General features: G+C 47.4%; 1 protein-coding gene across 10 annotated transcripts in view; it reads left to right on the top strand.

The window, feature by feature from the left end:
* PPFIA1 (PPFI scaffold protein A1) overlaps positions 1 to 21,827 on the top strand; it is a 922,132-nt gene that overhangs the window by 719,558 nt on the left and 180,747 nt on the right. For all 10 annotated transcript variants that reach the window (XM_086959570.1, XM_086959566.1, XM_086959563.1 and 7 more), the window contains 2 exons: positions 1,062 to 1,237; positions 1,325 to 1,422. In XM_086959570.1, the coding sequence (XP_086815696.1) occupies positions 1,062 to 1,237; positions 1,325 to 1,422 (274 nt within the window). The remainder of the gene's footprint in view (positions 1 to 1,061; positions 1,238 to 1,324; positions 1,423 to 21,827) is intronic.

The following is a 21,827-nucleotide window of genomic DNA, read 5'->3' as shown; positions in this document are numbered from 1 at the left end:
GAGGCATTCCAGTGGGCCTGAATATACAACATTACATTTATGTTATAGGGGTTCCTACATTACCAAGACTTAATTGAAAGGTTGATAAAACATCTCAATTGTACTCACATTCAATTTGATCTTCATGATGTGTGTAATTCAAAAAGTTACCGCTTCTAGTATTATTTACAAGAGTAAGCGGTATCCCTTGTAAATACCCTCTGCCCACTCGGTAGACAAATTAAATAGGGTTTAGGTAAATGCTAAGTAGATTTAAGGAAACAGTTTTAATTATATTCATTTTAGTCATGCGAGTTTAAAATTTCTTTAATGGATTATTCAATGTCAAAGATTATTTCCGCATTTGTCAAAGTGCTATGTTTTATTTGTTCACTTTAATACCAGGCGCAATAAAGTTGTCGGTTGTCTCACTCAACCTGATGAAGAGATGTGTATCAGCTGACTCGGTAGGACAGTAGTGAAGAGCCCTGCAGTTATTACATTTCTTAAGATGATCATGAGCAAAGTTGCTTATATAATTGTCTTGGTTTGAGGTTTTCCGTTAAATTATATTCTTTTTTTTAATTATTAAAGCATAACACGGTTTGCACTCAAAAGGCATGATCATCCAAATTATGAGATAAACTGGCAAAAAACATTGTTTTGACATAACTTTAAACTACAAAAGTCTCAGAACACAATTGCATAAATTATATATTACGATGTGTATTCCTTTCCACAACACTTTCTAATGGACACCCCACATCACTGTATTCAGCTCACTATGTACCTTCTTTACTGAGTGTTTATTTTAGGCAGTTTCACTTATTCCTAGCTTGCACAATGGCAGTTGTATTTATGTCACAGACTTACAGAAACAGTGCTTATGCAGAATTGCCCATTTCTTTTAGTGCAAATGACTAACATTTGTAAGGTTCTCTTGTAATGTGCACATTTGAGTGAAAAATTCATCCAATTAAATAATTCTCTTAAATAATGTAGTGAACTTGTCCTGCAATTCTCTAGTTATTGTATTCAAAGTAAATGTTTGCTAATGTTTGTCCTTTTATCCCTGTTGTTAGACCTTGGCATATGGTGATATGAATCATGAGTGGATCGGCAATGAGTGGTTACCAAGTTTAGGGTTACCTCAGTACCGAAGCTACTTCATGGAATGCCTAGTGGATGCTAGAATGCTGGATCACTTAACAAAAAAAGATCTACGTGGACAGCTTAAAATGGTTGACAGTTTTCACAGGTACATTTAGTATGAAATTTAAGCAGTTTTACAGACTTGCAGCCTATCAATGATTGATTATTGACATGGGATTTTGTTCTCTTACAGGAACAGTTTACAGTGTGGTATTATGTGCCTACGAAAGTTAAATTATGATAGGAAAGAACTTGAGAAAAGGAGAGAAGAAAGCCAGAATGAATTAAAAGGTAATGCTCCTTAAATTTCTCTTCAGTTAATTTTGTGATTGTTGGGTTTTGCTCTGCACATTTCCGATGAATACATATAACTGCAGATTTCTCTGGTGGTTCCTTCTTTGGCACCATATGACCCTGTGGTATCTACTTCGGGCCCCATACTGACAACAGTACAAGCTTCTCCTCCGGCCGAAAGACGTGCGCTGAACTCTTCCCTGTACCGACACCACCAGCTCCTGAAGAAGATCCAGTGGTGATTCCAGACTGCATGAATGTCAGTTTTTGAAGTCTTTTCATCTACCTCGGTCTCCTAAGCGTTCTAGGGCCCGACTGCGTGTCTGTACTTGGAGCCGTTCCTGCGTACGTCATTCAGTTGGGGATTAGTGAAGTTCACTACTCACCCGGCGGGGCTCTCAAAGCGCTGTCATTCACCTTAGACATCCACAGGTAATTCTTGACACCGGCGTTCAGTCTTGGCACTCTCGCCTTTGTTGCCTACCGCTGATCCCCACTCTTCTGTTGTAGTGCCGAGGCATGAGTCTGTGGGTTTGTGTGGGTGTTTGTGTGTGTGTATAATGGTGTGTGTGTGTGTGTGTGTGTGTGTGTGTGTATGTATATATGTGTGTGTGTGTGTATATATATATATATATATATATATATATATATATATATATATATATATATATATATATATATATATATATATATATATATATATATATATATATATATAGATATTCATTCGTCTGGCCTTCTATACCGTGTGCATCACTGCATTTTTCATACGCCCTTCTTGGTGACCTGATTCAGCTTTCTTGGTTGCACTTGTCTGTTTCCTCCTTTCTCCTCAGTGAGTTCCTCTGTTATATTCTATCAGAGGATGCCTTATATACTTAAAGGTTCTCAATGGAGGATCGGTTTCATTTATCATTCTTGTTGTTTCCTAGCAATGCTCTTTAGCATTTATTGTTCTTTCTCTTTTATCCATCATTCTATCATTGGAGTTCTATTTTTTCGAAATCTGTTCCTCAGGATAGTGTCCTTGTCGACCGTTGGGAGCTTTGTATTCGTTTTACGTGTTGCTGCAACTGAGCAGGTTTATGGGCCTTCCATTTGTTTTTGGCGTGGACTCTGTGGACTATTGTACTTGGTCCCCTTGCATTCCCAGATCTTTGGTTGCCTTCTCTTTTGGGTTGCCTCTTTTTCTAGTTCTATACCTTGTCCTTAGTCGTACAGCTTTCCGCCTCCTATGGCTCCAATAGTCTTTCTTGGAGATCAGTCCTCACGGTGAGCCTCTTGCATCACCTATCATTTTTTTCGCATAGTCTGGTCTCTGTCTATCTTTTGGAGCAGCTACTCCTATGTGGCGACCTTTGGTGAAGTTAGTTTGTAGCCCCTTCTCTAAGGATGGTCTTGCTTGGGCATCTGATTTTAAGATAAGGAATCTGCGGCTTGAAGTCTCTATCAGATGGAAAAATGACTGACTTTTGCTAATGCCTTATCTGGTAAAAGCAGGATGTAGCCTCAGATTCCTTTTCTACCCACCTATCCAGCCCCCTTCTGCAAACTGTGGGCCCCATTATTTCTTTAGATTCCCTCCTTGCATTTTACTGCTGCTCTTTTATACTGTACTTGTTGCGGAAAGATTTTCCCCTTTTTGGCACACGATTGCAGGATTTTGTTTCTCTAAGTGGTTCCGCGTTCTTAGCGCAAAAATAGTAACAAAAGAAACTGACTTTCGTGCTTCAGGGGAGTACTTATATTACCACAGTTGACATGACATCCGGGAGACAACATCGCTACAGAGTTGCTCAACGCACTCTGCCAATGCGTAGAGTAACTACAGGGAACATTTCTTGATCCAGTCTGGCTCCTGGGAAGGATTCTAAGATAAGGAATCTGTGGCTAGGTCCTGTCATTACCAGATAAGGCGTTACTGAATGTAAGTAACCTGTTCTGTCGTGCAGCTAGCAAGAGAATAAGGTTTAAGAAGGTGTAGCCATGCCAATTGCAGTGAATAATACAGAGTAGTTCTACTTTTACTCATGAGCTCCTTTTAGGTCCCATACTTACAAATGCACGTATATTTTCCGAATGAACTACAATCATGATTTGGGCATGGAAAGAGAATTAAGAAACGGATGTCAGCCCACAGCACAAATCTAACTTCTTGGCACTAGTTTGCATAATATGAGGCTATGGTTTTTGTCTAATAAATTCAGGTCTCCAAAGGCATACGGAACTAAAGATAATAAACAATGGCTAATGGGCAGCTTTCAGATAATTAAAAGGACCTGCTCGTCTGTTACGGTTCATGAAAAGATCGGACAGTGAGGATCGAGAATGGAGGTCAAGAGGGGCCTCAGAATTAACACAATTGGTTGTGCTTTTTACCAATTAACTTCAGTAATTCTTGAGTCTGACTTTTCATACAGAAGTGTACAAAATATGGAACAGACACATCACATCCAGAGCAGTTAGTCATGTGTCTTCACAATTTATCTACAGTAGATAAAGCAGTCTTTAAAGCTGCGGCTTAGCTCTTGGTCATTTTACATCTGTAAAGTTTTGTGGGATTCAACCGAGCAGGAACCTAGTTAAATCATTTGTATTGTTCAAATTCTCCATCAACAAGTATCAAGAGTAAAAACAGCTGCCACTCAATGCTACATTGCTAACTCAAGGGACCTCCTGAACAGATTTGCGCATCAGCAGTGAAAGACTGTTGACCTCATGCAACATCTCCCATAGCAATAAAGAAAGAGAGCAAAGGCAATAATACAAGAGGGTATAACTATTGCCAATACCTGCCTGAATTCTATAATAACTACTGAATTCTACACTAGATACACCAGACACAGCTAATATGTATATGTGTACTGATACTAACTTTGAGACATGCCTGGTTGAGACTATCACGTTTTAAACAGGATATACAAACATTAGTAATGAGTTTGCGCTTTACTGGAGAAACCATATTTGTAGTGGCAGTAGAGGATTCCCTTCAACAAATTGAGAAGAACAAATACACAGCAAAGGGCAGGGGCACTTATGATGGGCTTTAGCTCAATACACCACAGACCAGTTCATGCCATAGACCATTCAAAAGAGCACCACCACACAGTGGTAGTACCTCTTGTTGCTCAGACAGCAGGGCAGAGCCATGTGAAAGAGACAATTTATTTGTATTTATTTATTTCATTTGTAAAGCGCTCTATCATCTGACGGCATCCTGGCCCTGCTACAGCGCTGCTGTTGCTAGGCGCTGGAAACTAGCTTGCTTGATCCTCCTTGGCCGCCATCTTGAGCAGGGTAAGGCTGCCGGTCGAGTTGTTCCTCCCTCCCACCCTCCCAGGCTACTTAAGGGTGTTATTAGTGTCCCGCGCTGTATTGCTTACTTCTCCCCTGAGGCAAAAGCCGGGGGTTCTTTTGCTCTCCTCTGTGATTACCTTTAAAAAAAATCACTGATAGCTCGTTATTGAATTAAAAATAACGTTTTTAAAATCTGTAAATATTTTAGCCTTTATATTTTAATTACCTTCCTCACCTCGGCGCGAGACTTGCGTCGCTCCGAGGCTGCTCTTTGACCTGCCCTGCTACAGCGCTGCTGTTGCTAGGCGCTGGAAACTAGCTTGCTCGATCCTCCTTGGCTGCCATCTTGAGCAGGGTAAGGCTGCCGGTCGAGTTGTTCCTCCCTCCCACCCTCCTCCCACTTTCCTCGAACATGGATAAAAACAGTAGGTCATCCCGTCCGCGCAGCGGGCGGGCGCAGCGGGCACGCCGACGGCGCGCCGAAGGCGCGTCTAAGGAAAGCCCGTCTGCGCCCGTCCGCGGCCAGCCGGGGCACAGGGCCGGGACCCCTGCCCCTTTCATCTCCACTGCCATTAATGAATGTAAACCTATCTGTTATACGACTAATGAGCTACTGGCCCTACGCCCCAAGGTCGCAGATAGTTGTCGCCACACCATGTCAGTGGATTCTTCTTCACCTCATTGCGATACCTGCCACTTTACCACCCGTGGATGGAGTAACGATGAGCTGAAGCCACTCAATATGAAACTAATACCGTTAAACTGTAGATCTATGAAAAAGCACAAATTGGAGATACAGGACTTGATATCAGATAGGGATCTCGATGTGCTCTTTTTAACTGAGACATGGTTGGATGATGCCTCTACACCAGAAACCTTAGAATTTGTTCCTGTAAACTACTACTTGCTAAGAATTGATAGAGAAAAGCAGAAAGGGGGGGGATTGGCAATGATCTATAAAAGCAACCTACAATGCAGCCTAGAGAAGGCCACACTACCCAATTGTTAAGGTGGTTTTTTCACTATCAGAGCTAATCCTAAATTTATTATTAATGGACTCCTCCTGGCAAGTCCTCTCAGTTCAGCAATCAACTTGCAGAGCTAATAACTCAGCCTGCACTACGCTATAAGAAATTTCTTATTTTGGGAGATCTCAACCTCCATTTTGAGGATCCTAACTGTAAGGAGGCACAGGTAGTGGTAGATGTACTTAAATCCTTGACGTTTAAACTTCAATCTACCTCTCCGTGGCATCACCAAGGACATCTCCTAGACCCTGTTTTTGCCAATTGGGAGGGTATCACAGTCGCCACTCCGATTCAAATAACATGGTCAGATCATTTCATCATCCCTATTGAGGTAGTAGTTGCCCAACAGAAAGGAAGAATGACCAAACCCATGCCTCAAAAACGCAGAGATTGGAGGAAGTTCACGCAGGATGATTTTAAATCTGCCCTACTTAAAGACCCTCCTCAGCCTAGTTACACTTTGCTGAAGGCATGGGATGACTATGAAACATGGATGTCTAGTACTCTAGATACAGTAGCACCATGGACATTCAAGCCACCTACCAGAAAAATTAAAACTGCTCCCTGGTTCTCTAAAGAACTTAAAGTGGCTAAAGCCAAATGTAAAAATTTAGAACGTGGCTGGAGGAAAAATTATACTCCGGAAGACAAGCTGAAGTATAAAGAAGAACAAAAATTATATCATAAACTCATAAGAACAGCTAAAGGCGCTCATTTTAAGGAACGCATTGAATTTGCAAAAAGCCAGACAACAGAAATTTTCTCTATTTACAAAGAACTCACCGTCCCTATTCGACTAGAGGCCCAAGACACCTGCTCCAATGAGCTATGAGGATATCGCTGACTTTTTTGTGAAGAAAGTAGGTATAATTCATGCCACTTTTGTAGATAATACGACAACTAAACATCCGATAGTGAGGAATGATCCTGCCACAAAACCCCATTTGACCGGTTTCAAAGTTCCTGAGAGGCAAGATCTGCTCACCATGGGCACTTATGTTATAAACGGCATCCAGTCCGGCTCTCCCAATGATGTGATCTCACCCAATCGCTGTAAGGGAGTTTTAGAAGGTATGATTGATCAGATTCAACACCTGATCACCTTATCCTTTCAAGAGTTTTTAACCTTCTTCTAAAAGGAAGGAGATCACTGATCTGTCTTAATTCCTAAGGAAGTCTGTTCCAAAGTCTGGCCGCTGCTACCGTAAAGGTGCTGCCACCGGTTCTGACTTTCCTAAACCTAGCTACCTTGACTAATCTAGCTGAGGCGGAACGAAGGTTTCTAGCTGGAACATACCACTCAAATTTCGTCTGCAACACAACTGGGCCCAACCCGTTCAGAGCTTTAAACACAAGGCAGAGGGACTTGAACTGATTTCTCTGTCCTACCGGTAGCCAGTGTAATTCTGCGAGGGCCCTGGAGGACGAAGACTGTCTCGGCCAGCCCAAAGCAAATTTAGCTGCGATAGACTGAATTCTAAGCGGTCTGTCCAGAAGGAACTTGGGAGTTTCAAGCAAAAGGGCATTGCAATAGTCCAGTCTGCTCAAGACTGTACTCTGTACAACTAATGCCCGTGCTTGAGGAGGTAGGAAAGGAAGAATTTTACGTATTGACCTAATGATCACATGGCAGCTTCCCACCGTTCTAGAAACTTGAGCCTCCATGTTCAACTTGTTGTTAAACTTAATGCCCAAGTTACGAACCTTCTCCACTGGTCTCACTGCAGTTTACATATCACCAGGCCAAAAATTACTAGGCAGCACTGAGGGAATTCTGTCCGCAGAGCAGAAGAGAACCTCTGCCTTACCGGCATTGAATTGCAATGAATTATCCCTCTGCCACTGAGCTGTGTTCCGCAAGCAGCAATGAAACTCCTCAATAGAGGTGGACTGTTCACCCTCCAATGAGAGGATGAGCTGCGTGTCGTCGGCGTAGTTTGTGATGTTAATCCTTTGCTTTTTAACGACCGCAATCAACAGTTTCATATATATGATAGAGTATCGGGCTGATAGCCGAGCCCTGAGGTACCCCATGTGTGATGTTAATCAGTTCTGACCGATAGGGAGGAAGGGACACCGCCTGCATTCGACCAGTCAGAAAAGAGTGGAACCATTACAAGGCGCAACCCTTCACCCCCATCTTCTCCAGCCTGCTCAGCAGAGTTCCATGGTTAACCGTGTCGAACGCGGCAGACAGGTCAAGCAGACCAAGAACCACTGCCTGATTCCTGTCTGCCCGCGACCAAAGTTCATCCATCACGGTAACCAGGGCCAACTCTGTACCGAACTGAGTCTCCTCCAACAATTTATGCTGCTCCAGATAATTGAAGAGGGTCCTACTGACTACTTTCTCCATAATCTTGGCCGGAAAGGGCAGAAGAGAAACCGGCCTATAGTTTTTGGGACATTCTGGATCCAAAGAGGCCTTTTTGAGCAAGGGAGTTACCAAAGCTAGTTTCCACTGCCACGGCACTACGCCACTATTAAGGGACTGATAACAAATTCACCTAAGCGTAGGTAACAGCTCAGTGTCAAAGGTCTTCCAAATTATATGAGGGATGGGATCAAGGGGGGAGCCTGATGAAATGCCATGTGCTACTTTATAGAATTCTTCCAAGTTCAGGGGCACAAAACCGGTTAGAGCATTTTCACTTTTAATATCTAGGTGGTCAGTAGGAACGTCCTTTACCTCTTTCTCCATATCACCACTACCCACAGAGTCAGAGGTTCCATGCATCAAATGCTCATTCTCCTCCCCTAACTCGTCAATAATAGCTTTGATCTTAAGATGAAAAAAGTTATCTAGGCTGTTACACAATTCCTGAGAGGGAGGTATTTGCTTCTTTGTACATTCCGGGTTGGTAAGATTCTTTAAAATATTAAAAAATACTTTTGGAAGCATTGGGGGCATTAAGGATCATATTTGAAAAATATTCTCCCATAACACTAATTATCTCATTTTTATAGCCCACAATCTTGGATTTCCATATTTGTTTATCCGAATCAGCGTAATCCCTTCATTTTTTCTCTGCCTGCTTACAGTCCAATTTCATAGTTTTTAAGTTGTCATTGAACCATGGCCCTGAGGGCCTACTTCTGGTTCTATGCTTTTTCAATGGCGCCACAGCATCCAAATCTGCTGTGATCTTTCTGTAAGAGCCCCTTCCAGACATGGCCAACAGGCCCCAACAGGAAATCCCTTGACACAACACTTTGTAGAAGGCTTCGTCCAGAAGTGGAGTGAAATCGCCATCAACAGCAGTGTAAGACAGTTATTGCACAAAGTTAGAACACAGACCACTGACTATGAAACAGAATATACAAATAAGAAAAGCTAATTTGCTATCAACAAAAAGTGGAAGATCTACAAAATCGAGGACTAGAGGAGGTGCCATGGTAATAATGTCACAAAGGGGTATACTCTACTTTTTGTTTCAGATGCAGAAGCCTATCCTGGACCTCCGTTTCTTGAACAATTTTATGAAGACCCAAAAGGTCAAGATCATCCCACTGCAAGAAGTCATCCCACTCTTGAAGGGGTACTACATTGCAACCATAGACCTCAAGAATGCCTACCTGAAACTTTCCGATGAACAGCAGACATGAGAAAACCCTCACCTTTGTGGTAGACTATGTACATTACCTATCTGAAAGAGACACGTTAGTGATAGATTCCTTACCTTAGAATATCCCCAGGCGTCAGACTGGATCTGGAAAGTTTTGCGTAGCAGTACCCTTGCGCGTCGGTAGGCGTCGTCTGCGGCTCCGCGTCCGTCGTGGGCGCCATGATGACGTCGTCAGAGTACTTAGACGCCGCCTCCGCGTGCTGACGTCAGTTCTTCTTTTTTCCGCGCCAGCCAGCGCAGATCTGGAAAGAGCAGTTCCCTAGTCACCTTTTGACTAAACTTTTGTGATCTTTTGATCCAATTTCGAAGTCTTATAACGACTCCGACGGTGCCGTTAGGGATGCCCGGCTTCAAGCATTGCGACGAGTGCGACCATACCATGTCGGTCACGGATCTCCACCGCTTGTGCCTGATGTGTTTGGGCGTCGACCATGACGACGTGGCCTGCTCTGACTGTCGGGCCCTGTCGAGGAAGGCCAGGCGGGAGCGGTCCCGCGGGCGACTCGAGATCCGCCAGTCGGCCCCGCGCCGTGTGAGGTCCCGGTCCCACGGGAGGTCGAGGGACAGGTCGCGGGGACGGAGCAGTCACAGCTCCGGGAGTCGGCGCCACTCCTCTGGGTCCAAGTCGTCAGGTAAGAAACACAAGAAGTCGAAGAGACATCATCGCTATTCTGACTCCCCCCGACGCTCGCACGACGTGGCCGGGGGTTCGGGTGATACCGCCCACGCGGCTCCTCGAGAGTCGCGGGCGCCGCGTTCGGCTCCATACCCCCCGGTCCCTGGGCTGAACGCGACGCCGGAGGAGATTGAGCGTTTCCTCATGGCCATGAGGTCCCTTTCTCCTCCGACGGGTTCCACGGCGCCTTCGGGCCCAGCGAACCCGTCTGGGGGCCCTAGTGGGTCGGGGGCTACGACCCCGACGCCGTCGGGTGCTTCGGCCTCGACGCCGCCGGCGTCTTCGGGCCCGGCGCCGCAGGGCTCCATGATCCCGACACCGCCGGCGCCCTCGGGCCCGGCGCCGCAGGGTGCAGTGGTCCCGGCGTCGTCGGCGCCTTCGGGCTCGGCGCCGCAGGGCACCGCTGGGCCCTCCTTGGGCGATGGATCGTCACCGGTGGACCTTACGACCCCCCCGGCGTCGGTCCGTGTGGTGTCCCCTCCGGCGTCGGCCTCGGCCGGCGCCGTCCCCGATGCCTCCTCTCACTCGGTTCCGACGTCGGGACGGCGCCTATCGGCGCCGCTCTCGACGCCGTTCGGAGATTTTCATTTCTATGAACCGTCCTCATTCACTTATGACCCTGAATCTCAGGAGATGGGGGAAGAGGAGTATTGGGAGGGGTCTGAGGACCCTCTGACAAGAGAGTGTTAACATGGACTGGACAGGAGACCTTGGGGAGGCCAGTGGTCTGGAAACCTCTCCAGAAACTGGATTCGTCTCTCCTCCTACCGTGGCTTCGGAGGAGGGTGCGACTTATGGTGTGGTGTTGATGAGGGCTGCCAAGGCCTTGGGTCTTGAGCTCCCCGTCGCGGCCGTGAGGACTAACCTCCTCACTGAGGTCCTTAAGCCGCAGTCATGCTCCATGGAGCCTCTGCTGCCGTTTAATGAGGCCTTGACGGACGTTCTTTTGGGCACTTGGTCCATGCCCGCTACAGGTTCGCCTGTAGATAGGAACGTGGCCAGACGCCACCGCCCGGCACCGGGCGACCCCAGTTTCCTGTCCACCCACCCCACCCCGAGAGTCTGGTTATCCAGGCCTCTAACTCCCAGACCGCATTCCCGACGGCTCCCCCCGATCGGGAATCCAAGAGGTACGAGGCCTATGGCAAGAAAGTATGCTCGTCCCTTAGCTTGGAACTGCGGTCCTCCAACACTGCATGCCTCTTGGGCCGTTACACCCACTCTCTGTGGGAAACGGTGGCGGAAGTGCTGCCAGAGTGCCCGTTGGAGGTACGGGCCAAACTCTAGTGGAGGGCCGGGACGCAGCAAAGTATTCAATCAGGTGCGGACTGGATACTACTGACTCGCTGGGCAGAGCGATGGCTACGACGGTGGCGATACGACTCCACGCCTGGCTGAGATCCGCCAACTTCTCGGCAGACGTCCAGAATACACTCATGGACATGCCGTTTGATGGCCGTCGCCTCTTCGGCGACAAGGCAGACCACGCGCTTGAGCGCTTTAAGGACTCCAGGGCTAAGGCCAAGTCCTTGGGCCTCTCGGCCCCGCGCCAGCAAATGGGTGCCTTTCGCTCCTTTCGTGGCCAAGGAAGGGGCGCCCCCACACGTGCCGCCAGCCACTCGCCGCAAACTATCGTCCAGCGCGGCGGCGGCCGTGGAAACCGCCGTGGATGCGGTCGTGGGAACAGGCGGAGCCAGTCCACTCCTGCATCCGCCTCTAAACCCTCCTAGTCCGTGTTTTTCGGCCCATGTGACGCCAGTGGGAGGCGGGGTTCGCCATCACCTCTCTCACTGGCGCACAGTCACTTCGGACAGGTGGGTGCTGCAAATCGTCTGAAGGGGCTACTCCCTCCCCTTCGAGACGACCCCTCAAGCCATGCCACCGCGACTCCACCGCGTATCGGGGGATCACTTGCGGCTCCTGCAGGAGGAAGTTTCGGCCCTCTTGGCCAAGGGGGCCATTGAGCGCGTTCCTGTGCCAGAAGTAGGTCGTGGTTGCTACTCCCACTACTTCCTGGTACCCAAGAAGGGCAAAGGGGGCCTACGCCCTATCTTGGATCTGAGGAACGTCAACGGCTTCCTCCGGAAGGAGAAATTCAAAATGCTGACACTGGCTCAGGTCTTTGCTGCCCTAGACCCAGGAGACTGGATGGTAGCGTTGGACTTGCAGGACGCATACTTCCACATCCCCGTCCTGCCGGCCCACCGGCGTTACCTGCGGTTCACGGTAGGCCTCGAGCACTTTCAGTTTACCGTGCTCCCCTTCGGCCTTACCAGCGCCCCACGGGTGTTCACGAAGGTGATGGCGGTGGTCGCAGCTCACCTGAGCAGGTTAGGGGTGTCAGTCTTCCCCTACCTAGACGACTGGTTGTTGAAGGCGGGCTCGCCACAGACCGTCGTCAGCCGCCTCCAGACTACGGCGGATCTCCTGCACCGGCTGGGATTTTCCATCAATGTGCCGAAGTCACACCTGTGCCCCTCTCAGAAGCTCCTTTTCATCGGAGCGGTTCTCGACTCGGCGCAGTTTCGGGTTTACCCGCCCGAACAGCGGGTCCGGGATATACAGGATCTTATTCCGGTCTTCCGCCCGTTATCCCGGGTTTCGGTCAGGTTGACGCTGCGGCTTCTGGGGCTGATGGCCTCCTGCATCCTTCTGGTGCATCACGCACGGTGGCGGATGCGGGCTCTGCAGTGGGACCTGAAGTTTCAGTGGGCCCAGCACCGGGGCAACCTGTCCGACCATGTCCTGATCTCGGAGGGCACTGCGGGACAGCTGCAGTGGTGGCTCACGGACCGCGATTGGGTCAACGGCAGACCCCTCTCCCTTCCCCTACCGGAGCACGTAGTTGTGACGGACGCGTCACTCCAGGGCTGGGGAGGCCACTTGGGAGAGGCGGAGATCAGAGGACTCTGGTCTCCGGCGGAGTCCCGGCACCATATCAATCTGTTGGAGCTGCGGGCGATTCGTCTGGCACTGAAAGCTTTCCTCCCGTCTGTCCGAGGGAGTGCAGTGCAGGTGTTCACGGACAACACCACCGCCATGTGGTACTGCAACAAACAGGGCGGAGTGGGGTCGTGGACCCTTTGCCAGGAAGCTCTGCGTCTCTGGCAATGGCTGGAACATCAGGGCGTGACTCTGGTGGTTCAACACCTGGCAGGTTCTCTGAACGCCAGGGCGGACGAACTCAGCCGTCGGTGCTCGATGGATCACGAATGGCGTCTGAACTCGGACGTGGCGCAAGGCCTCTTTCTGCGATGGGGAGAGCCTTGGTTAGATCTATTCGCCACCGACCCACCCATCCTCCCCGTTCTGCGAACCGATATCTAGGGTTAAGGTCATCCCCTTTCAGGGCCCTAGTTTCTTGGCACCAGTGTCGGTTTTTGTCATGGCTCTGCGCTTCTGGCGCGGAAAAGCTGTGGCTAAGAACTGACGTCAGCACGCGGAGGCGGCGTCTAAGTACTCCGACGACGTTATCACGGCGCCCACGACGCCGACGACGGACGCGGAGCCGCAGACGACGCCTACCGACGCGCAAGGGTACTGCTACGCAAAACTTTACGGATCCAGTCTGACGCCTGGGGATATTCTAAGGTAAGGAATCTATCACTAACTAATGTCTCTTACAGATATATTGTTACACAAGTAGTAACTTGTGCATCAGGGTGCTCTCTTTGGGATACAATCAGCACCAAGAGTGTTTACAAGATGTCCTGTAGGGGTAGGAACAAACACAGATATATTCCCCTTCCATGACTAGTAGCTTTTATAGGCAAATTGGAGAAAACTGGCTCTATATATACTACATCAAAAATGAGGTATAGTATGTATAGAGTCCAGGTAACCCCATAGGTAGGCAGAGGTTAAAGTAAGATAGAACATTACTCTCTATTTGTGGTAGAGTCGTGAGAACAGTGTTAAGCATTTGATGTACACAGTCAGTCAGCAAATTAATTCACACACTCAGGAACTGAACTCTAGGCCAATTGTTTTTGTATAAAAAATATACTGTTTATATTTAGAACCAAGCAAGCCAGACACAGATAAGCATAAAATACTTTTCAGTAATAAGTTGCTGAATATAGAACAGTTTGCAAATGCAATAGTGTTGTGTGTCGATTTAGATACCGTACATTGATTTCCTGAATCGTGCCCTTATATCTGTACAATTCACTTTAGCCTTATTTAGGCATAGAAATCCAGCCCTTAAAATAGGCATTGCTCATGCTAACCAAATGCAACTACATCTGATCCTCTACGTCACAACGAGTTTTTGGAAAACCAGACTCTTAAGCCTTTAGGACTTGCCTGGATATTGATTTTCTCCAAGAACTCCTTTATTATGCATGAACATCTATTCCCTAGGGGTTCATTCATGACGTTCATATGCCCGACTTGTACATCAATACTGGCATTCCTAAACACCTTCAAGGTATAAATATACCTTCACTTGCTATGGCAAGGCACGGTGCGGTTCAGCTACCTACTTGCATGACGCAGCTCACCACAGTAAGTTCCGAAGGAAGTCAAGTCCCTAACTGACGCACTGACCAGACGCTGTCATCCTCCTCACCGAGAATCCAGCTCCAGTGTTTCTGACTCCCCTTGCGAGGTGTTAGAGATCGAGTCCCGGGAAAGAGATACCAACCTCTCTCATTCTAAGGCATGGAGCTGATCAGAACCTAGAGAAACTTTTGGCAACTCTTGGCACAACTAAACCAGTGGCGGCTGGTCCATAATGGGCGCTGGGGCAGCGCCCCACTAGAGGCAAGCAACACAAAAAGAAACTGTTTCCTCAGTTCGGGCAGCAAGAATGTAAGCAGACGAATTGACATCTTTGATAATTCGTCTGTTACATCCAGCCTGTGCTGGCAGCTGCTTCACAGGTGAAAGTTTGCATTTCAACGTACGCACAGCGCACGCAGGCGAGAGCAGGAGTCCAGAAGATGGACTGTGCAGCTGTGAGCTGAAGGCAGTTTCATTTCTGCACGGCCACTACATTCCCAATACATTAGGTATACTGTGCATGCCTAGTGTATTGCATGCGGTGTGAAGATCGGATCCTGCCGCACGGTGACATACAGTCGCCCCATGCCCTGTCAAATGCCAGGATGCAGCCGGGTAGCCGCCCCCAGTCAAATCCAGTCTTCTAATTTGCCAGTCAAGCAAAAGAGCGGGCAGAAGTTAGTTTCACATTCACCACGTCTAACATGGTAATGAAGAGAGGAGACTTGATGCGACACTGGTCCGGAGGAGATGCCTGGTAAGTTTATATTTTTAATTTTATTCATCATTAAATTAAACGTCCCTCCCCCCCCCCCCCCCCCCCCCCCCCCCCCCCTCCCACACATACCCCAGAGTCATGCCGGCGTGACTGAGGACTTCCACAGCCATGGTTCGCCCTGTGCCGGGACGGGTGCTGGTCCAACGTGCTGAGGTAAGAAGCAAGGCAGCCACATTCTATTCTAGTGGGGTGCCGTTAACACACCCTTGTCTGAGGAGGGGTTCAGTGTTCGCAGCAGATCCAGAGAACTGAACCCCTCCTCAGACAAGGGTGTGTTAAGGGCACCCCACTAGAATAGAATGTGGCTGCCTCGCTTCCCACGGAAGAAGAAATGCTGCCTTTCTAAGCTCAGCCTTAAGAGCGAAGCGAGTGGATAATATGCGAACACATCACTAAGTGGAGGGTGTGGGGGTGGGAAGGAGGGGTCAGTAACAGCCGTAAACCATTTTGGCATCACATGAATTAAAATAAGACACTTATGCTGCAAAGATCGTAGATCAAGGGCAAGTCTCAAGCAGTTTCATGTAGGCCCTTAAGTGCTACAACAGGCAGACAAGTGCGCCCAACGGCTTGTTGTTCCTCTGCTTCTTCGTTTTGTATCCATAACCAGTGTCACATCTCAGTAGGTTCAGCACTCACTGCGGTGATTCACGAGCGTTAAACAGGAAGTAATCCATATACCTTTGTCAACCAAGTGTCAAGAAGGGAAAACATGGATCGACCACTCCAAGGTGGCAGGTGATGTCAAGAGGCCTCCTGCGGGACAGGCCTGGTTTTATGGCCGATGGCACTGCACCACATACACACCCACTTGAAATGTCAGCGCTACCACATACTGTTGCCTATAAAGCCAAGCCCGACCTAACGTGTCATATGGCTCAGCAGGCAGCGACCTCACAGAGAACCCATGATTAGCACCTTCTCCAGTCGCGGTTTCTCGGTCTTCCATTCCTTGTGGCTTTGTTTCATACTACCTGCCATTGTTGCATTAAATTGCTTGCCATTATAATAACTTTAGCATTCAGTGATGCGATCTGGGGCAAGACCGGTGCTGCGGTCTGTTTATGGATTAAGTGAGTACTGTATTGTGCTGTTGTTCATTATTGTGATGTGCTGCACTACTGTACTGTGATGCACTATTGTACTGTGATGCATTGTTAGCTGTCTATTGCATTATATTGTTTTACAATGTATTGTGCGCTGCATGGCCTTGTATTGTGCTGTATTTTACTGTACAGTATTAACACACATTGTACTGCATTACATTGCACTGTAAGTGCCCGTACTGTTTAGCACAATGTACTTTATTAAAGTGAGCAGAGTTCTACAAGATTCACTGCATTGTGTTACAGTGTCTTGTTTCGCAAATCATATTGTACAGTACTGTACACTATCATTTTACAGCCTTGACACACTCTCTCTTTTTCTGTCTCTAGCTTTCTTACTGTCTCTTCCCCATTAACAGCTAACCATTGCTCTTATTATCTCTTTCTCCTTCCCTTAATCTTTTCGCTCATTTTCCATTCCTGTGCACTTTCTCTCTCTGATGCTTCTCTGATGCTTCATTTCCTGTTCTGTCTCTTTTCTTCTGCCCACCTGTTCAGTGTTGCTTCAGTTCTGGCTTTCTTATAATTCGCCAATAGCTGCTGTGAGGGCTGTTTTTTCTTCCCTAGCTTAAAACATATGAAAAATCGAGCTTAAGGTAACATGATCTGCGGTTTAGGCTGTCCTTCTTCTGGAAATGATGTTGTAGTATCCCAGGTGGTGACTAGTACTGTTGTTTCTCTGTTGTAAATAAAGAATTGTAAGCTTTTCCCTAAAAGACACCGGGCATTCCCAGGAGATTCTCACCACGCTGTACCTAACCAAGGACAATGCCAGACTATAGTTCATACAATGTATTGATTATATTGTTTGAATAAACTGCTACAATTAGTGCATAAGTTCTATATTTGAAGTGCGGTGGACCCTCACAGCTTTGGGCCCCTGAAACTTTCATGAACTGGGAACCTGTGTCCAGGGCTTTAGGTGGGATGAAAAAACTGGGGGTCTCCCAAAGAGGCCTGGGTGATGTAATTAGGATATCAGCAGAACAAGCAATAAACTGTTTTGTCAGTCACTGTCTTTGTTAGAACAGATTCACAATTGCTTAATTAACCGAACTACTTTCTCAAATTTGCTTGAAAATGCACCATTTTCCCACTCTTTTTTTCAAAAATGTCTTAGGGGAGAACCCCCCCAAACCACCGTAGGTGATTTGAGCTCACTCGCTGCGATGATGTACGGCAATTGTTTTACGCTCACCACTTTCAAATGTCACCAGCCGCAACTAAACTAAACTACAGCTAAACAGCACCTACTTCTTCCCTCGTACTACACTTAGGTTAGGTACACTGGGGTAGGATTATTTTAAAAGCACCAGTTGAGTATTTTAGTTATTTATGTATGTGTTTTTATATACCTCATAGCTACAGACCATGCTATTGCAATATTATTTTATCTTACTAACGCTGTACGTATTATACTTTGCTTTCTCGATTGTAGCAGTTCATATCTCTTGCATATGAACTAATGGGCACATGCATCAACCTATTTAGAAAGTGCAAACGGTGCGAATCGGTAAATTCGGCCGTTTGCGCTTCCTAAATTTGTTTTTAGGATGCATGAAACAATTTTTCAAAATTCGCTTTTTTTTTGCATTTCCTAAAAATGCGAATGCATTTAAGGAATCGCATTTGTGCGATTCCTTAAATGCAATGCATCAATTTTTTTTAAAATGCGAATTTTGAAATAGGAAGTGTAAATTAACACGAGGTTGACCCTCGTGTTAATTTGCAAAATTCTTTAAAAAAGCACAAAAATGCATTTTGGAAAGTGTCATGTTACAGACACACATGTCCTTAGGACATGTGTGTGTGAAACATGCACTTTAAAATACATTTGGACCCCCCTTTGCACCCTTGCAATGCATCAACAAATTGCGAATTCCAAAAAATAGAAATGCAAAACTGCATTGATTCCTATGGTCCTCTAGGCCCATAGGAATCAATGTAATGCCATTCCTAGTGGAGAAGTGTGGCTCACTGGTTATAGCAGGCAGACCCTGAAGCAGAGGTCAGACCCGGGACCAGTGTTCAATTCCCGACGCGGCAGGGTCTTGAGCTCAAATGTCCATGGACTCGATAATTCTCGCTTCGGTGCCTGACCTAATCATGGTTTCACACTCTGCAACTCTGGGCATTATGCTTGCTTAATCTCCACAACGGCCCCCCCGTGGCGGGATGCCTGGCTTTCACCTTGGGGATGCCCTGTAGGGGCTATCTCACAGGGAAAAGCCAGGACGGGTTCCCAAGGCCAGCGCGGAGATACCCCTTCGGGGGTCGATTCAGGCGCTATATAAGAAACATAATAATAATAATAATAATAAATTGCGATTCGCAATTAAGGAATTGCAAATTCCGAAAATTAAGAAATCCTAAAAAAAATTAGGATTTCTTGATGCATAGGATTTTGCAATTACTAAATTGCGATTCCTTAATTTTCGCAATTTAGGAAATGCAAATTACTATAATGATGCATGTGCCCCTATGACTGTTCAATAAAACATTTTATTGAAACGCCTGTCTCTCAATTTCTGTGCAACTCTGTAGAAATTAAGCATGCACAATTGACTGAGTGAAACTGTAATCTATTTTTTCCCCCACTCTGAAGATATTGTTCCGACTCTAAGGGAAACAAAGTTGTCTTGTTTATGCTGTTGTCAGAAACGAATCCCTTCTTGTTCATTCAAGAAGTTTCTAGTGACCTCTGAGTTAGCTGGTACACACAAGTAATTAAGTTTAATGTACTCGATAGAGACATACTGACCTCAGTCCTATGTCAAATCTATAGTGTATATTACCCCAATGCGAGGAGCCTATCAGGGATATAGGAACTACACTGCAATAGGACTTGTACTTTGTTTGATTTACAGGGGTTGCAGCAGGTTGCAACACTTAGCAAATACAGTACATTGGAATTAATAGGCTTTTTCAGTAAATTACAGGTAAGTTACTTTTTACATTACTTTTCTAACTCCGTGCTGGATACCTAGATTCAGCACTGGGACATTTCTTTGTATCAGGTAAGTAATTGCGTTTTGGTTATTTGTGCGACTTTTAAAGAATATTTTTAGATTACGAAACTCCACACTTTTTGGTAGAAAATGTTCAATGTTATCCTAATGAGCAAAAACAGGTTATCGGTTCACACGTAAGTAATCTACTGTGGGAGTTAAGGTTCTGGGGTTAGACTCGGGGGTTCCCCAGGGTCGGTGATGAACTGTTGTTGCACCCTTATGGCTCTAGAGCGGCCGGGTGCAGAGTTTTGAGGCCCAATGTTATCCACTTGGGATAGGGAGCCTCCGGTTGGTGGCTGCTGGCAAACAGGCCACTGTGTTGTTGGAGCAAGGCTCCTTGGGTTTAGGTCAGAACAAATGGGGAAACATAGTAGCACAAAGGGTGCACCCTCAGCTGCACTGGGGCCGCCAGGTGTAGAGTGCTGTTTTAAGGTCCGGTGCCCTGTTTTCAATGGAGAACCTACGGTTTGCCAAAGTACTGTAGGCTGGGAACTGAAGGACTTCTCTGTGCAACCACCACTTCGAGAGGTAAGTTGGGATGTTAAGGGTGGGTTAGGGCACACAAGGTCGTGAGGCGTTTGGTGCAGGGGTGGCTTTTGGGGTTAGATCTTCTTACCAGCTTCAGGTCGCGGTTAAGGGGGCCTCATGGATTTAGGCTGCATGCGTCGGCTGGAGGGTTGAGGCAGGTCAGGGGTCGCCTGATCTCGGGTCAGGATTGGCGGGGTGACTTCCTCATGGTGTTTTTCGAGCTCGGGCCAGGTACAGCGGGTGCAGAGTGGTCTGGATTTGCGATGTCCGACTGCTGCCAGAGGTTGCAGTTAAACAAATCCGGTGTTCACAGGAGAAGCAGTCTTTGGAAGTGAAGGAAGGCAGGTCCTACAGGGTTTTTGAGGTTGCTGGCTGTAGGACACACCGGGATTTCGCAGGAGCAGGGCAGAGGTGAGACAGGCCGGTAGGGCTGGTGCCAAGTCAGTGGGCGTCTTCCTCTTGTTAGCTGGCTGCACGGCTGTTCGGTCCTCCTTCTTTTTTTCTTCTTGTTGTCAGGCTGGATCTAAGAAAGCAAGGTACAGGGTGCCCCCTAAATACTAGATTTAGGGGATTAACATGTAGGTAAAGGGCAGGGACAAATGGGTCCCTTCCCTGGGGTGGTTACACCCCCTTTCATGCCACCCTCCTGTGGAAGGGGTGCAGGAACCTGTTCCTGGTTTGTTGGGTCCCCCCATCCTAAAGATGGCAGGGACTCAAGAGTTGTGCTTCACCTCTTCTCCCCCACCTGAGGGGTGGAGTTGGTAGAGGTGGGCACATCTCTTTCCCTCACTTGTTTTTCCTGTCTGCTCCCCCGCCCAAATTGAGTGGTAGAGCCAGTGGGGACCAGTTGCTAAAAACAGCAAATGGTCTGGGGAGGCTCAAAAAGCCGGCATGCCTTTATAGCTTCCCCTTCGTGAACCCTGCCCATCCTGGGGGAGGAGGCTTGGCACCTCGTCCCAGCATGTGCATTGTCTCAGGGCCCAGAGAGCAACAGGCTCTCGACCCAGGGGTCTGGAAATGTGGCTGGTGGTGGCAGCTGAAAGTCGCCACTTAGCCTTGAGACTAGTGATGGGTTTGTTTTCAGGGGGCATATCTGAGATGCCCTCTGTGTGCACTTTTCATTAGATCCCACACTGGAATCAGTGTGGGTTTAATGTGCGGAGAAGTTTGATACCAAACTACTCCGTATTCAGGATAGCCATTGTGGTGCTTTGGAGTTCATAATGACAAGCTCCCAGCACCATATACTCTTAATGGCAGCACTGTACTTACAATGTCTAAGAATGGACTTAGACACTGTAGGGGTACAGGGCTCATGCACCTGTACCCTCACCACTGGCAAAGGGAACACAGCTAGAGGGGTGACTGATCTATGCCAGGGCAGTGGGTTGTCAGCATGGCACACAGGGATGTATGCCATGTTGACTCTTTAATGTGTATTGCACCAAAACACGCAGCCTGCAAAGGCAGTGGGTGTGTGTGTGTGTGTGTGTGAGTACATTCACAGGCCCTCTAAAGGTGGCACAATAAGTGCTGCAGCCATTAGAGGTCTTCCCTGGTCACAGTGCCCTGGGAACCTGTGGTACTATTTACAAGGGGCTGACCTGTGGCCAAAGATTCCAATAGGGTTAGTTTTGGGGAAAGAACATAGGCCCTGGGTACATGATTGGCAGGCACCCAGGCCACACCAAGAAATAGTGCATCAGTAGTCTGGCAAAAAGTGGGGGGATTACTGCAACAGAAACCCTCTTTCGTAAACTAATTTGCTAACAATGTCAAAAGAGCATACAGATAGTGATGCAGACTCTACATGTTGGGATTGAATTCACCATAAATTCTCAAGAGGGAG

Source organism: Lissotriton vulgaris, chromosome 2_2, assembly GCF_964263255.1.
Source record: "Lissotriton vulgaris chromosome 2_2, aLisVul1.2, whole genome shotgun sequence".
Taxonomy (NCBI): domain Eukaryota; kingdom Metazoa; phylum Chordata; class Amphibia; order Caudata; family Salamandridae; genus Lissotriton; species Lissotriton vulgaris.
Note: the sequence above shows the minus strand (reverse complement) of the source record. Positions and strands in the feature narration are given on the sequence as shown.